Source organism: Carya illinoinensis, chromosome 1 (assembly GCF_018687715.1).
Source record: "Carya illinoinensis cultivar Pawnee chromosome 1, C.illinoinensisPawnee_v1, whole genome shotgun sequence".
Lineage (NCBI taxonomy): Eukaryota > Viridiplantae > Streptophyta > Magnoliopsida > Fagales > Juglandaceae > Carya > Carya illinoinensis.
In genome coordinates this window covers 7,793,188-7,810,427 of record NC_056752.1, presented here as the reverse complement: position 1 = coordinate 7,810,427, position 17,240 = coordinate 7,793,188, and the positions used below count along the sequence as shown (strand labels likewise).

Below are 17,240 nucleotides of genomic sequence, written 5' to 3'. Positions count from 1 at the left end.
TTGGCATTCATAACATGTGGAGCAAGAAGACGTTTATATATAGCCAGAAGCTGACTGGAGGTATGGAGGTGAGATACTTACATACAATAGGGCCTTGATCATTAGGCGACGTCTTTGAAGAGGTAATCATTAGGCGTCATTGTGGACATAATAATTTAAGACTGACATACTTTTTTATCTATAAGATTTAAATATTATACTTTTAATATTTATTTTTTCAATAAAAAATAACACTCACTACAAAAAAAGAGAGCAGATTCGGCTCTTTTTATTACCGGCAACACTAATATAGCCGGAAATAATATATTTTTTCATCTAAATCGGGATCTTTGTGGCTAGCTGGAAAAAAACATTGGAATTAAAAACTTTTTCCCGTGAGTTTTAGTCGCCGAAAATACTCTTGACAATACGGTAGCTTTAATAACTTATTACAGCGACTTAATTTGACACAATATATACCTCATTAAAATTGACTTATTACAACGACTAGGAGTCGCTGTAATAAGTCTTTTAAATCCTATCCCTCGCCTAATTTCCGTCACTTTCCCTACTTCCCCCCCCCCCTCTCTCTCTCTCTGTCTCGCGCCTCTCTCTCTCTCTCTGTCTCTCGGGATTTCAGATTCTGACGGGGATTTCCCATCGGTCCACCGACGCCGTCTTCTCGCCGCCGTCTTCTCGTCGACGCCGGTAAGTTTATCTAACTTTATCAATCAGCTCTCTCTCTCTCTCTCTCTCTCTCTCTCTAACTCATGCTCGGATTCGAGGCATTCCGAGAGAAATGGTTACTCTCTCTTTCTCTCTCTATTTGTGAGCTTACAAATTTCTGTTTGTATTTTTCTGGTGTTAGATTTGTGTAGTTTTTTTCTTAGATGTTTATTCTTTTTCTTTTTTTTTGAGTAGTCCAATTTTCCTTCGATTTTTTTTTTCTTAAATCTGTATTCTTGTCTTGTTCTTGTGATAAAAATATGTAAACTGGAGGTAGATTTATCTCACGGAATTTTTTGGTAGATTAGTTTAATTCGTGCCATTTTTGTGAACTTGTGAAAGTTGAAGCTCCGAACCTGCACTCAATAAACCTAAAGCTTCTGAATAAACAAAGACTAGAGACTTCCATAGACTTCCATATTCTAGTAACCTCCAAACATCTTATTCTATTGTGAACAATAAAATCCTTTGATACTCAATCTGTATGAAATCTAGAGGGTTAGAAATTAGAGTTTGGCTTCTAATTTCAGGGTAGAAAATTGAGATTTAAATTTAAGGTTTCTTAACTTAAACTCTGGCCAGTAATTACTTGACACGTGTTTTAACCAAGATCTATTGTAATGAGTTTTTTATATATTTTTTTTTCCTATGAGAAAAGTCTAAGTAAAATCCAAAAGAAATTAATGCAATATTCTTCTACTTAATTTGTGGTAGTCAAAAATGCCTCTTCTCCAAGCAAACTTGTATCAGATGTTATATCCTATTTCAAGCATTATATATTTATTTTTTATGAATTATGATGATATAAGCTTCAGATATATTTTGTTTATAATGGAACTTGACTTGTTGTTTATGATCTTCAAATCTTGAAATAATTTTGGGATGGAAATTATTAAGTTCATCTGAAGTGCTGTTTTTTGGTTTAACTTTGCTTTTAGTTTTACAATTATTTTACTTCATGCTAAAAAGCAAGATTCTTTGAGTTTCCACCTTATTGGATGGCATCATTTTCGTTCATAAAATGAGTATTCTGTTCTTTATCATGTTGGATGCTGACGTGCATATGCTTTTCGTTATTAAATTTTAAGGGTGAAATTATTCTAAAGTTTTGGAATTAAAAATGTCATGGGATAAGAAATGAGTGGAAATCATCAACTAGCTAGCTAGCTAGCTAGTAAGAGTCTAAGACAATAAAACAAATAGTTGAAGAAATATACAGGCAGAGGCAGCCATTACCCTCTATGGATGCCATATACTTCATCCAGCCATCCAAAGAGAAGTAATTATTCTCCTTTTGGTAACTGGTTATAGATACTCATAGTGATAAATGAGCAGAATTACATACATTATACTTTTGGTTGGTTGAGGAACTCTTGGTTTTCATTTTTTAGTTGATATAGTTTCAAGAGTTGTGAAAGCCTGAATTACTCTGGCTTATGCATAGCTACTCTGTTTTTAAGTTGAATATTTGTTATATCATGCCTATGCTATCATTAATACTTCTCTCTGTCCTGTGTTTCTGGGTCACATGCAATTACTGGAATTCTTTCGGTTAACTTTGGTAGTCTATCTGCTTCTGTAACTTGAGAGTTGATTCTTGTTACTAATACAACTTTGATGCCTCTCTGTGGGTTATGTTTGGAATTATCCATCTTATGATGGATGATGTTCTGTTTGAGAAGTGGCAGAAATTATCCCTATCAATTTAAGGAAAAATCAATTCATTATCAATTTATCATAGAGCGTTGTTGCATATGCAAAAAGAATGGAGAATTCATTGATTATTGATTACTTCATTGCGAGATTACCACAACCTCATGGAATGATTTCTTCACTCGGGTGGGACTAATTTGGATGATGCCTAGAAGAGTGATGGATCTTCTAGCTTCTTGAGTAGGTTTTCAAGATAACACATTGTAACAATATGGAAGATGGTTCCAATATGCTTAAGATGGTACATTTGGAAGAAAAAGAACGACTAAAGCTTCAAAGATCGAAAGCAATGAATGGAAGAGCTTAGAAAATTACTTTTCCATACTTTATTAGTCGGTTGTAATTGATTTGTATGGAATAAGATTCCATGAATTTTTTGTATCATTGAACAGGTGATGCTCTTGTAGATATGGACTTCTATCTATTCTTATGATTCCTGTATTTTTACAGTAAAAACTGTTTCAGTTGAAATAAAGAAATATCTTAGGTTATATTGTAACTGATATTTTAGGTTTTTATGTTTTTGTACAGCCCTGGCACGTATGATGAGACTGATAGAATAATTGGGAAGACGAAGTAGATATCTTCTGCTCCTGTCCATCTCAGTATCTATTCTCCAAATGGTGTGTAACTAATTTTAGTTTTGTTGTCAACTTTTTTGCCTTCTTGTTATTTGGGTTAATTTGTTATGATGTCCATGGAGTGCTACTATCAAACTCTTGTATTTTGTATGTGTTTTGTGGGAAGTTATGTTATTATGTTGTAATAATGACCAACCATGTTTCTTTTTTATAAAAAATGGCAAGGAAACTCATACTCACGAAAGCATGTACATGAGATCAGTACAAACTTATAACATGCCGCTAATCATTTAAAAAGATAAAAAAATCAGTAGTGCCCTAGTAACAGTGAACATACTAATTTGGCTATGAATTGCAAGATATTCAAACGTGCTGTCTTAAGCACAATTCAAGTTGATCATACCCAAAAGCCTTATAGCCACAAAATTACCTGATACTGCAAGCCCTACAAAAACCCCCCAATAATTTGCAAAAGCCATGCTAAAATAAAAAATAAAAAAGCATCATAATATACCTTAAATGACCTTCATCATAAATCATGTTTCTTTTTTAACCCTTTATTTAAAAATGGAAACAAAATCATTTCCGGCTTCCATTTGCAATACAAGTGAGAAAAACATTAAAGGCTGCTACATCTAATTGTTTACTTAAATTTACATTAGACTATTTTCTAACCAATAGAGACAAGTGAGAGCATAAAGACCCACCAGCTGTGTCGATCATGTCATCCATCATTACTGCTACTTTTCAGAAAAGGAATCAAAGAAAAAAGCATAACAAAAATCGTATTATTAATGTTATAGTATGAAACATTATTAACATACCTAATTACTTCTAACTAATAATTTCACAACTACGTTCCAATTTATTGCAAGCATCTTTGAGTATATCATTAACTAAGCATATGTATAAAATATTTATTATTTTATATACTTTAAACTGTTGCAAGTACAGAAATCTTGAATTAAAGTAAAAAATATTAATATTTTATACTCCAAGATGTTGAGTCTATTTATTCACCTTGATCTCAACTATTTATTCAGTTTTTTTTTTTTTAAGTTATCCATTTTGGTTGGTCATGTATATATCCTGTATTTACAATTTTATTATTGTCATAAGCTTCCATCCTGTTCATGTTTCTCTTAGTTTATTGCAAGCATATTGGAGTATATCTTGAACTATGAACTAGTTTCTGTGTAGAAAACATATTACAACCATGTTTATATATACAACCATGTTTTAAAAGATATTAGAATTATCTTGATTAATTCTAAGGGTTGAACCTAATGACAAGAGTTGTTTCATAGATGGACAAGAGTTGGATGCAAATCACTGATAGATTTGGATCTAGGGAATATGCTAAAGGAGTTAATGAGTTTCTTACCTTTGCCCGGTCTCATGCTACAAGTGAGGCAATCCGTTGCCCATGTGTCCGATGTTCAAATAATCACTTTCGACCAATAAATCAGGTAGAGAGACACTTGTTTATTAAAGGTATTGACAAGAATTATACGGTGTGGATTTTTCATGGTGAGGAAGAAGATTTAATCATAAGTGATGATGATGATGATTTGTATGATCTCGAACAAGAGGATGACTTCATTGATGACGTTGATGTTATGTTACGAGATATTCGAGCTGGGGACTTACCTGATGTTCCCATAACTGAGTCTTTCCATTCTGAGGATTCACCATCGGTCGATATTAATTCATCTCACACTTTCAATCAATTGTTGGCTGATTCTCGGCGTCCTCTTTATGAAGGTTGTACAAAGTATTCTAAACTATCATTCACTGTCAAGTTGCTGCACATTAAAACACTTGGTGGTTGGAGTGTAAAATCTTTCGACATGCTTTTGCACTTGCTAAAGTCAGCTTTTCCCAATGCTCTTTTGCCAAACTCATATCAAGAGTCACGTAATTTAGAAAAAGGTTTGGGCTTTGCTTACAACAAGATACATGCTTGTCCGAATGACTGCATACTTTATTGGAGGGAAAACGTCGATAAAGATGAATGTCCTAAATGTAAACTCTCTAGGTGGAAATTCAGCGAAAGTAAGAAGAGAAGAATTCCTCAAAAAGTTCTACGACATTTCCCTTTAAAACCAAGGTTGCAGAGATTATTTATGTCACAGAAAACAGCAGCTGATATGCGGTGGCACAGGGATCAGCGAGTCATTCGGCAGGGAATTCTAAGCACAAACTCGTCTGGTATTAATCTAATTTTTATTAGTATTAGTGTTACATATTGTTTTACATTATATGCTTAACATGTTCGTTATTTTGATTTTTGAACTTAGTACCACCTTGTCGGAAGCGTGGGCGAGGAGAAGCAAAATGCACGGAATTTGAGAAGGTGCAAAAACATGGAAAGATACCCTTGAGGATAAAGGATGGTGAGACTGCACCTTGTTGTGAAAATGCACTTATTTTTATTACAAGAATTACATGGTTGGTTAAGCATTATACGGACTTGTGTCATGCAAGCTGGCACGACGTACCAGTTAATGAAAAGGAAGAATTGATTTCAAGAGTTCAGGTAAAAGTATTGAATTTCATACATATTCAAATAGAGTATCGAATTAATTCGATTGATGTTTGTCTCTAGAATGACTTCATCCTTGATTAGACCAAAAAGAATCATCGTGATGCGGTTACGAAGACACTAAGCAAGCGGTTTAATCATATTCGCTATGATTTACATAGAACCTATAAGCTATATGATAGTAATGAAGAAGCACTTGCGAATGTGCCATCATGGGTGACACCAGCCACTTGGGTGAAGTTATGCGCTCGATATTCAAGCGAGAACTTCAAGGTAATTTACCGGTCAATACTTAATTAACATTATGTGGCATTTTTTTTAATTAAAATAGTCATATAATCATCTTGACACTTCTATTTTTCTCATTTATATCATGTCTCGTGTGAGTGCAGCGAATGTCTAAACGAAATAAATTTAATAGGGAGAAGCAACAAAACAATCATACAGCTGGATGAGGGTCATTTGTACGGCTAATGGAGATGAGGGTAAGTCTCCATTTTGGTTGAAATATACCTTAAGATTTCCTATATATATTCAGTCTAAGTTGAATGTAATTTGCTTGCATTTGAAGTCTGGGAATGATGAAACTGTGGTTGATTTCTTTAAAGAAGTGAGGTGGTCAAAAAAGAAGGACAAATTTGTAACTCCTATGACGGAAAAGCAATATGTGAGTATTAAATAAAAGCAATATACATATTGTTTTATCAAATAATTTTTCATTCTATAAGTACATATTATGAGCACTAACATGTGTAATTTTCTAATGGTTTATAGAATAAGATGGCTGCAAATATGTCAAAGTTGGAGCCTGAGAAGCAGACTAAGGAGGCTGCAATGACAATTTTCAAGGAAGTTTTGGGTCAAAGGTCAGGATATGTAAGAGGGCTCGGCGAGATGATTATTCCCGAATCATCTAGACAAGCAACTGATGCCCAAATAGCAGAATTAACTGAACGTGCAGAAAGACATGAGAAAGAGGCTGCAGATTATAAGAGACAACTTGATGACTTACGAGAGAATGTCATGTTACTACAAGCCAAATACGACAAGTTTATAAAGAGATATGAGTCAGAGAGGCAGACTCAGGGATAGTAGATTTGTAGTTTAACAATAGTGCTCCATGTTAAATAAATTTGTAGTTTTGTGGGTTTTTTAAAACCATTTACTTTTCTTAATGACATCAATAAACCTTAACAATAGTGCTAATGGTTTATAGACTTAAAAAAATGAAGTGTATAAAGATTTTAGATAAGCAATTTTAGAACTTTATTTTGTTGAGAAATTTATTGTTGGCCCAAAATAATTTTACTTGAAATGAAATTTACAACATTTCAATTAATTTTAGAGTATTTGTGAGAAAAAGAAATATTTTATTTGCATAAAAGAAGGAAAAGAAGTTCATTTGATTTGAGTGGATAAAAATCAATATAATTGAGAGGAGAAAAAAAAATAAAAATAAAAATTTGGGTATGACAGATGTATTTGCGGCGAAATAATAGGATTTTTGCGGCGACTAAATATCGCCGCAAATAATGATAGATTTCTGGCCGCCTCTCACTAGCCAGAAAGAGTCTATCTTGGCTCAAAATTACTGGCGAATTCGGGACAAATGTTATCCGCCGCAAGTGTCTTTTTGCGGCGATAGATAGAGTTTTTGTGGGGACTAAGTTTCGCCGCAAATACGCTTATTTGTTGTAGTGACTAAAGAGAGAAACTAATTTAAAATGTTTAAATGATAAATAGTTCCCTCCATATTTAATGAATTTCTATAGTAAATACTAATAGTTCCCTCCATGTTTAATATTTGCCGTTGTTTCAATTTTTTCTTAGGAGTACTTAAGAAAATCCAACATAGATTGCTCAAAGTTGGTTGATTGTTTTTTAGTCTTTTTATATATTTCATCAACTTTACACTTAATATGTGTGGAAATAATACACTGTAAGTTAAGTTACCTTTTAATTATGATCAGATAGACTGGAAGTCAAGGACCAATATTTGGTGGATCTGAAAATCTGTCGGTATTTTCTTATTATAATATATTACTGCAACAATTTCCATACGATAAATGTTATACATCATCTCACACTATACATTTTATATATTAAAATATTATTTTTTATTTTTTTATTTTTTATTTCATTTTATTCTTATTAAACTAATTGAATTATTTTATTTATTATCCACACACTATATATTTATTATAGAAAAAATAAAATAAAATAAAATAAATATAATGTGTAAAGTGCTGTGATTTCTAATTCTTGGCAGCATCGTCCCTCTAGTTTTGATTTCTAATATTGTTTAATCCATGCACTTCTTCCAACAAGCTTTAATTTTGAGTATTCAAAAACATTTAAATTAATGCGCATGCGTCGCAGTTTTTTATTAATAAAAGTATGATCAACATGCATGGGGCTACCCCGGACTGAGGACTCAGCTTGGTGATGATCAAAGGAGTCGTCCATACTCTGGGGATCGATCACAGCACTCGACATTCCATTGGTGATATATGTTAGAGTAATAGAACTCAAGTTTAGCACTTGTGTAGAAGATTAAGCGCTTTGAAATAATTTACATTCATTTTAAAACATGATTATAACAAAAGAAGTATAATTGTATAATATCATTACTTTATTTATTTATTTATTTACTGAACTATGAGTAGTTAAACGTGGATGACTAACACATTCCACTCCGGTCAAATGTAATCTCTTTTCATCTGCAAAAGCATCGATCGACATGGGGCTACCTATATATCCTTATCACTATTTTCTAAAATTTTACTTAAAAGTCATTCAAATGACCTCGGGCTACGGCAAAGACTTTGAAATTTTTGGTGAGGTTAAACGTGCATGACTAACACATTCCACTCCGGCCAAGTGTAATCTCTTTTCACCTACAAAAGCATCGATCCACATGGGGCTACCTATATATCCTTATCACAATTTTCTAAAATTTTACTTAAAAGTCATTCAAATGACCTCGGGCTACAGCAAAGATCTAGACTTTGAAATTTTTGGTAAGTAGTTAAACGTGCATGACTAACACATTCCACTCCGGCCAAGTGTAATCTCTTTTCATCTGCAAAAGCATCGATCGACATGGGGCTACCTATATATCCTTATCACAATTTTCTAAAATTTTACTTGTAAGAATGCACAGCGAAAAATACCTCAGGCTTAGCTTAAAGAAATGCTCCACAAGTTTCTCCAGCGCGACAAAATCAAACGTTTTCTCTTAGTGGTAAAGTGTACTACGTAGTTATAAAACTAGAGTAACACTTAACAAATCCACAGCCTATAAACTATTTCAAGAGAGAACAAGTGAGAGAGAGATTTTCACTATTGTGATTGATGCACCAGAATCAAAAGGAGGGGGGCTATCTATACGGCTGGCCTTTAAAGGCCAGTCTTCAATACGCTGGAAACGTTTCCCGGTTGTGTAACACATGGCTTTAAGCCATGCGTTATAACGCATGCAATAAAAAGGGGGGTCTGCCCGTGTGGGCGCCCCCTCCATTTAACATCTCCCACTCCCACACAGTGGGCATGACCCTAGGTCTGCATCTCTCTAATGTTCTCAATCTTGTTCACACAAGTAAATAGGTAGTGCGACCACCAAGCATATCTTCAGAAAGGTGGGAGTACATACACTAAATCTCTCCCAGAGAAGACTAGCATTGTAACATTTCTAAAGTGTTTGGTTATGTCCTAGACTCATTCGATCGCATCAGTTCAAGCATTTTCGAAACCCTCTTGAGTTTCAGAAAACTCAGAACAATGCTTGACTATCTTTAAATCATTTCAATATGTTCACAACCTTAGTCGCTACCAGTATGTAGCGTCATAGTTTGACGTCAGCAAACACTATCGAAGATGCGATATCGAAGAATCTTCCCTTTGCACTCATATCATTCAATTTTGGTCAAACCGCTTTCCCAGCAATGCCTCTTTAAACCATATTAATCATGGCCATAGACAACATGCCAAAGTAGCAGACATTATAACCTCCATCTTGTGACATAGTCAAAAGTAAAGGACACTTAAAAAAATGAGACTCACACAATGAGAAAGAGGGGAACCATTTACTCACTTACTCATTTGGTCGAATAAGCACATGTAGTATGAAACACATGTTACGGTGGATTTCTCCTTTTTTTTTTTTTAAAGAGCATATGTCTATATCAACACCATACAGATCTTAGTCTAGCCGCTCCTTAAGCGTCTAACCCGAGTTCCTCTATTTGCTCGCCTCCAAGGCGTCAAAAAGGTTCTCACATCTGGCTAACCACAGGCTACATAGGTTGTGGGGTAACCCATGCATAGTCCTCTTATTGGACCTGATCTTAGCTCCCACTAAAAACCGACATATCTTTGTGTCAACTAACTTATCCATTTGGACAAGTATTTTAGAACACAATGTCTCATCTCTACTCGCTTCTCAAGCGCTAGAGGCGATCACTCGTGTGAGTGAGCCGATCTAAGCCTGTTGACATATCTTGTGTGTAAATTAGAAAGACAATACGATAAAGACAATAACTGAATCATATTGCATTAATATCTCAAAGGAAAGGTTACATCTCAATGTAATTTGAAACACAAAAACATTTACAGTCTACGCAGTCCTAGATTCCTAACATGAGCCTCAAAGACATCTCTTGCTATGGGCTTCGTTAAGGGATCAGCAACCATGCGACTTGTAGAGAGGTGTTTCAGAACCACTTCCTTTTGCGCTACCATGTCTCTGATGTAGTGATATCTGACATCTATGTGTTTGGTTCTTCCATGGTACTTAGAGTCCTTAGCATATACGAGAGCAGTCGTGCTATCGCAGAATATTGTCACCGAATCTAAAGAATCCATGCCAATGTCTAAATGCTTGAGGAATCTCTGTAACCAAACAGCTTCTTGAATCGCTGCAGAACAAGCTATGTATTCTGCCTCCATGGTGGATAAAGCTATACAGGGTTGTTTCTTACTGCTTCATGTAATGGCGCCATTATTGAGTAGAAAAGCATACCCAGTGGTTGATTTACGCTCATCTAGGTCACTGCCCCAGTCGGCATCGTTGTAACCTTTTAGCTGTAAATCTGAACCTTGATAGCACAGCACATAGTCTGCAGTTCCCTTGAGATATCACATAATCCTCTTGACTGCTTTCCAGTGAGCCAGTCCGAGGTTAGATTGGAATCTACTCACTAAGCCAACTGCATAGCATATGTCAGGCCGAGTACACATCATTGCGTACATCAGACTACCCACAGCATTAGCATAAGGGACACGGACCATCTTTTCCTTTTCTATTTGAGTCTTAGGACATAACTCTTTAGATAAGTTCTCGCTTTTTGCCACAGGGGTGTCAATGGGTTTACATTCATTCATTAGGAAATGCTCGAGGACTTTCTTTATGTAAGTCTGTTGGGACAAACACAAAAGTCTCTTTGAGCGATCTCTGTAGATCTTAACTCCCAGAATGTATTCTGCTTCACCCATATCCTTCATCTCAAAATTGAAGGATAACCACTCTTTTGTGGCGACTATCAACCCTTTATCATTTCCAGCTAGTAGTATGTTGTCAACATATAATGACAACATAATGAAACTCTTCTTGGACCTTTTGACATAGACACAATGGTCCTCTGTGATCATTGTAAACCCATTTGAAAGAACGGCTCGATGGAATCTGAGGTACCATTGCCTAGATGATTGTTTTAGGCCATATATTGATAGTTTGAGCTTGCACACTTTGCGCTCTTGACCTTTGACCACAAAACTCGTTGGTTGATCCATATAGATCTCCTCATCTAGTTCTCCATTGAGAAATGTTGTCTTAACATCCATTTGGTAGAGTTCCAAATCCATATTTGCTACTATAGCTAGAATTAGGCGAATTGAAGCAAACCTCACCACTAGTGAAAAAGTTTCCTCATAGTCTATACCCTCCTGCTGGGTATATCCTTTCGCCACTAAGCGAGCTTTGTACTTATCTATTGATCCATCCGACTTGCATTTGACTTTAAGAACCCATTTGTTCCCAATAGTCTTACGCCCTATCGGTAGATCAACCAGATCCAAAACCTGGTTAGTCTTCATAGACTCAATTTCATCATTAAGGGCTTTCATCCACTCATCTTTAGTAGAAGATGAGAGAGCCTCATGAATTATCCTAGGCTCATCATCATCATGCGGAGCTACCATAAAAGCTTCCCCTTCAATCTCAAAACGACGACAGGGAATACTTTCACGTGTGCTTCTACGCGGCTGAGGTTGTTGTAATTGATTGACAAGCGGTGTGCTCCCACTCGGATTTATGTCCCTTTTATCATTTGTAGGAGCTTGAAGAATTTCTTCCTCATTCTCAACTAAATTCCTTGGAGCACTTTCCTCTTATTCCACAATCTCATGAAGTTCTAAACTCCTATCAACCTCACCTCTACTTGGAAATTCATTTTCAATGAAGTCCACATCTCGTGATTCAATCTCAGTTACACTTCCATCAGTTTGTTCACCTATTAACACATACCCTTTAGAGTGTTCTGAGTACCTTATAAAGATACACTTCCTCCCTCTAGGGCCTAATTTCCCATACTTATGAGAAAGATCATGAACAAAACCCGTTGAACCCCATGGCCGCAAGTTACTCAAATTGGGTTTCTCGCCGGTCCATAGTTCATATGGGGTGGAAGTTACTGATTTGGAGGGCACTCGGTTAAGAATGTAGGCAGCAGTCAAAAGTGCATCCCCCCAAAAAGAAATTGGTAAGTTCGTTTGCGCCATCATTGACCTAACCATCTCAAGCAGTGTTCGATTTCTCCTTTCCGCCACACCATTTTGCTGTGGCGTACTCGGCATCGTTAACTGTCTTTTTATTCCTTTTTCATCACAGAGCCTTTTAAATTGCTCAGAGAGATATTCTCGTCCTAGGTCAGTTCTTAGAGTTTTTAAACTCTTATCTAACTGATTCTCGACCATTCTTAGATATCACCTAAAACATTCCAATGCTTTAGACTTATGGGAGATTAAGTAGATATGACCGTAACGTGAAAAATCATCTATAAAAGTGATGAAGTAGACACCTCCGTGTCTTGCCCTCACACTCATTGGACCACAGATGTCTGAGTGGACTAATTGCAGTGGAAAAGATGCCCTAGTAGCTTTTCCAAACGGTTTTCTCTTAACTTTTCCCATTAGACAATGTTCACACGTTGGCAAGATGACCTTAGCGAGATTGCCTATCAGGCCTTCTCTAACTAATCGAGTCATTCTATCTTACCCTATATGGCCAAGCCTAGCATGCCATGTGTATGAATCCAAATTATCAATAGATGAAGAAAGAAAAGCAATAGATTCATTTATATTAGAATAAACCAAATTCAATATCATAAAACCGTCTTGAAGAAAAGCATTGCCATAAAACACATGGCCCAAATGAAAGGAAATATAATTGTTTTCAAAAAAAACCCGAAAACCAAGTTTTAATAGAGTAACAACTGAAAGTAAGTTTCGTCGGATCTCGGGAGCGTATAGCACATTGTGGAGGAAAAGAGTGCGGCCACCCCGCAAGTCCAGCTTGTAGGTACCAAGTCCCAGTACCTCCACACTAGCTCTATTCCCCACCTTGATATCACGGCTCCCAGTTAGAATCCTGCGATACTCTACAAATCCGACTCTATCTCGCGCTATGTGCTCGGTCGCTCCTGAATCAACAGTCCACAAAGGATAGGAGTCAGCAACCATCACATGGCTAGTTACAAAAACAATGCGAGAAAAGTCAGAGTGTACCTTCTTCGGCTCAGTGCAGTCACGAGCGAAGTGGCCAATCTTTCCGCAGTTGAAGCACTCTAATTTTGACTTGTTTTTCCCACGCTTGCCCCTCTTGGTGCGCTGAGAAGTTCCTGACACTTTTTTAATATGTCCAGCAGCTACTCCATTCTTGGACTTCTTGCGCTTAGGCCTTGATGCCTTGCGCGGACCAGCATTAGCCACATAGGCCGTATGATTGGGCTTAGCAGCCTCTAGATGCTCAGCCTCCAATTCCAAGTGACGCGAGACATCATCAAAGTCTTTGATATTCTCGTTATGCGTCAGGTTCTGGCTCATATTCTCCCAAGAATTCGGTAGTGATCTTATCACTACCTGTACTTGCTGTTCATCTGTCAGGTTTTTTCCTGCCGACCTAAGTTCGCGGATCATAGTTGACATAGCCCTAAGATGCTGCTTCATCATGTGGTCAGAGCGCATCTTATAGGAGTCGAACCTCATGATTAATCCACGCAACCTAGTGGCTAAAGTTCCACCAAACTTCAACTTCAAAGCCTCCCACATGCTTTGGGCAGTGTCATAGACCTCGAACTCACACATTAGATCATTGTCCATGCTACTTAACATAATTATGCGCGCGCACCGATTTTTCTTAGCCCATTGGGTATAGGCTTGTTGATCTATCTTGTGTTGTTCCGAGTTCCCTTCCCCGGGCATAGTAAGGGTGCGAGATAAGGTCTCCAAGACCTCTTGCTCATCTAAGACATATTGGATCTTGCGATGCCATATGTCATAGTTTTCCCCATCTAATTTCTCCCATTTGTTTAAGTCGGCAACAATATTCTTGGATGCCATTTCACTACAATACGCAAAGAAGGGATATTACTCGCACACCTAAGAAATCTGCCGCGTCCTTTCAAATTAGAAAAAGAATAATTTAGACATGTCACAAGATCGAAAAATCGCTAGGCTTCATAATCATCTCTTGCGCCACAACATCCAATTATTAGATTTCTAACTCAATTCCCGTGCAAATTTTTTTTTTTTTAAATATGGGAGAATTTATCATCATAAATCTCAACCATACTCCCACTATCTTAAGTAGTCATCTAGGTCTAGTCACATGTAAAGACATAACCTACTAAAACCGCAATAACCTTTTGGGCCAGTCTACAAGGACAGCTACCCAGACTATGGCAACCTGTTGGGCCAGTCTACAAAGACAGCCAGACTACAGCAAACTGTTGGGTCAGTCTACAAAGATGGTTCATATGAGACCATTACAGTCCATTTTTCTTGTTCCATCAGTGCATTTACAATTCTTACTGGGGCCACTGTAATCTTTTTGGCTATACAGTGCATTTACAGTTCTTACTGGGGTCACCATGGTCTTTTGGCTATACAGTGCATTTACAATTCTTACTGGGGTCACTGCAATTCTTTCAGCCTATCATTCACACTGACAATTCTAACTAAGACTACTTAGTGGGATTTTTCTATTTTATCACTAAAAGAAATAAAGACTAATGTCTAAACATTCAAGTTTAACATTCATAGATGATAAAATAATCACATTGCCACATGTTCAATACACACATACATGTTATCACATTTAATCTCAAGATTAAATAAAATATCACATGTAATATAACATTATGGAAAAAACAAAAACATGAATATAACCAAATATTCACATGTTATCATATTTAATCTAAAACATTAAACAAAAGATCACATGTAATATAACAATATATCTAAGCATATATTAAATCATGCCAAAAAAATATTTTATTATTATTATTATTATTATTATTATTATTATTATTATTATTATTATTATTATTTTCGGTTTAAAAAAAAACTGGGCTGAAAAGCCCAACCCGTGTCTGGTTTAAAAAAAACACAAAAAAAAAAAAACACTGGGCTGAAAAGCCCAGCCCGTGTCTCCCCCCTTTTTTTTTAACCCAAACAAAATGGGCCGAAGGGCCCAAGCCCATGCAAAAAACAGATGACATAAGTCATCTTCTTCCTCCAGCGGTTACTGTTCACGTGAACAGTAACCGAAAAACACAGATCGATCTAGCTACCTTTTTGAGGGCTTACCGGTGTTGTTTTTCGTCGGAAACAACCTCCGGAGGAGGCTGGGTGCTGCCGCAGCACCTAGGGAGGTGCTTGCAGCACCTGGGTGGTGCGCGCAGCACCGAGGCGGTGCTTGCAGCACCACTGGGTGCCTCCACGGCAAAGTTTTGAAATCCGTTCCGGAGACCATTCCGGTCGAGGCACTGGAACGGAATATTTCGGTACCGGTACGTTTCGGTGTACCGTTTCGGGATTAATTATATATTATATATAAATATTTATATGTATATATAAACTAACAATTAATAAAATAAATACATATATATGTAAGTGTGTGATATGTATATGTGTATATATATAGAAGAATTAAAGATTTATAAAATGAATATATATTGAAAAAAATCATAAACTTGAGTTAAGACACAAAAATAAAGGAAAAAAATTAAAGAATAGACAGATTATTAAAAGTAACAATACTTCTAGTGCACGGAAAAAGGTATTTGAATTCTAAAAGTACAATTTTATTCATTATTTTTCAACTTATTTACAAGAGAGTTTTTCTTTTTTTTTTTTTTTTTTGGGACCGGAATTACTATTCCGGCCGGAATACCGGAATTCCGGCCGGAACTGACCGGAACGGCCGAAATTTGACCGGAACGGCCGGAATTTGACCCGGAACGGAATAGACACCTATCTGGTTCCGGTCACTGTTCTGGCACGAAAAATTTCGGCCATTCCGGCCGAACGGAACGGTTTTTAAAACTTGGCTCCACGGTGCACCATGCACCGTGGGCTCCATGGGTGCTTGCGGCACCGTACGTGGTGCGCGCAGCACCATTGCAGGGGTGCCACGCAGCACCCTACGGTGCGCGCTGCACCACCATGCTCAGGTGGTGCGCGCTGCACCACCAGGTGGAGGAGTGGTGCACGCTGCACCACCGTGTACGGGTGGTGAGCGCTGCACCACTGCAGCGGCTTCGGCCAAAAAACCTTTTTTTTTTTTAATTAAAAAAATGTAGCACCACATGTGCGCAAATCACATAAAAAAAAAACACAATTTACATACATATGCCAAAAAGAAACTAGAAGCAATTTAAAAAGCTCTAATACCAATGTAAGAATGCACAGCGAAAAATACCTCAGGCTTAGCTTAAAGAAATGCTCCACAAGTTTCTCCAGCGCGACAAAATCAAGCGTTTTCTCTTAGTGGTAAAGTGTACTACGTAGTTATAAAACTAGAGTAACACTTAACAAATCCATAGCCTATAAACTATTTCAAGAGAGAACAAGTGAGAGAGAGATTTTCACTATTGTGATTGATGCACCAGAATCAAAAGGAGGGGGGCTATATATAGCCCCCCTACACGGCTAGCCTTTAAAGGCCAGTCTTCAATACGCTGGAAACGCATGGCTTAAAGCCATGCATTTACCGGTTGTGTAACGCATGGCTTTAAGCCATGCGTTATAACGCATGTAATAAAAGGGAGGTCTGCACGTGTGGGCGCCCTCTCCATTTAACATTACTTAAAAGTCATTCAAATGACCTCGGGCTACGGCAAAGACCTTGAAATTTTTGGTGATTGACTCCATCGTTAATATTCTCGTGTAATGTGCGCCAGTGGTCATGATTCACTCCGAAACATAGTCAAGTCACTCGAAAAAGCAAAGCACACTCGTCACACAAGTCGTTGTTATTAACTAGTAGTCATGCATATATGAATGGAGATAAAAATAAAAAATAAGTTATATATATAATATATACGTGTAATTCTCGAAATAATTAGTTTAATAAATTAATAAATAATATAGCACTCCCTTTTAACAATCTTTCTCTCACTCTATATGTAAATTATTAA

The 17,240-nt window shown here is 36.8% G+C and overlaps 1 protein-coding gene and 1 long non-coding RNA gene across 2 annotated transcripts; both read left to right on the top strand.

The window, feature by feature from the left end:
- The first annotated feature begins 565 nt into the window (after nt 1-565).
- On the top strand, nt 566-4,629 carry LOC122301690. The gene is made up of 3 exons (XR_006240215.1): nt 566-687; nt 2,950-3,041; nt 4,307-4,629. It is a non-coding gene; the product is annotated as an uncharacterized LOC122301690 (long non-coding RNA).
- Nucleotides 4,630-5,946: 1,317 nt separating this feature from the next.
- On the top strand, nt 5,947-6,650 carry LOC122301833. The gene is made up of 3 exons (XM_043113205.1): nt 5,947-6,029; nt 6,116-6,211; nt 6,319-6,650. The coding sequence occupies exons 1-3, from the start codon at nt 6,018-6,020 to the stop codon at nt 6,634-6,636; spliced, it is 426 nt and encodes a 141-aa protein (XP_042969139.1). The 5' UTR covers nt 5,947-6,017; the 3' UTR covers nt 6,637-6,650.
- The last annotated feature ends 10,590 nt before the right edge of the window (nt 6,651-17,240 follow it).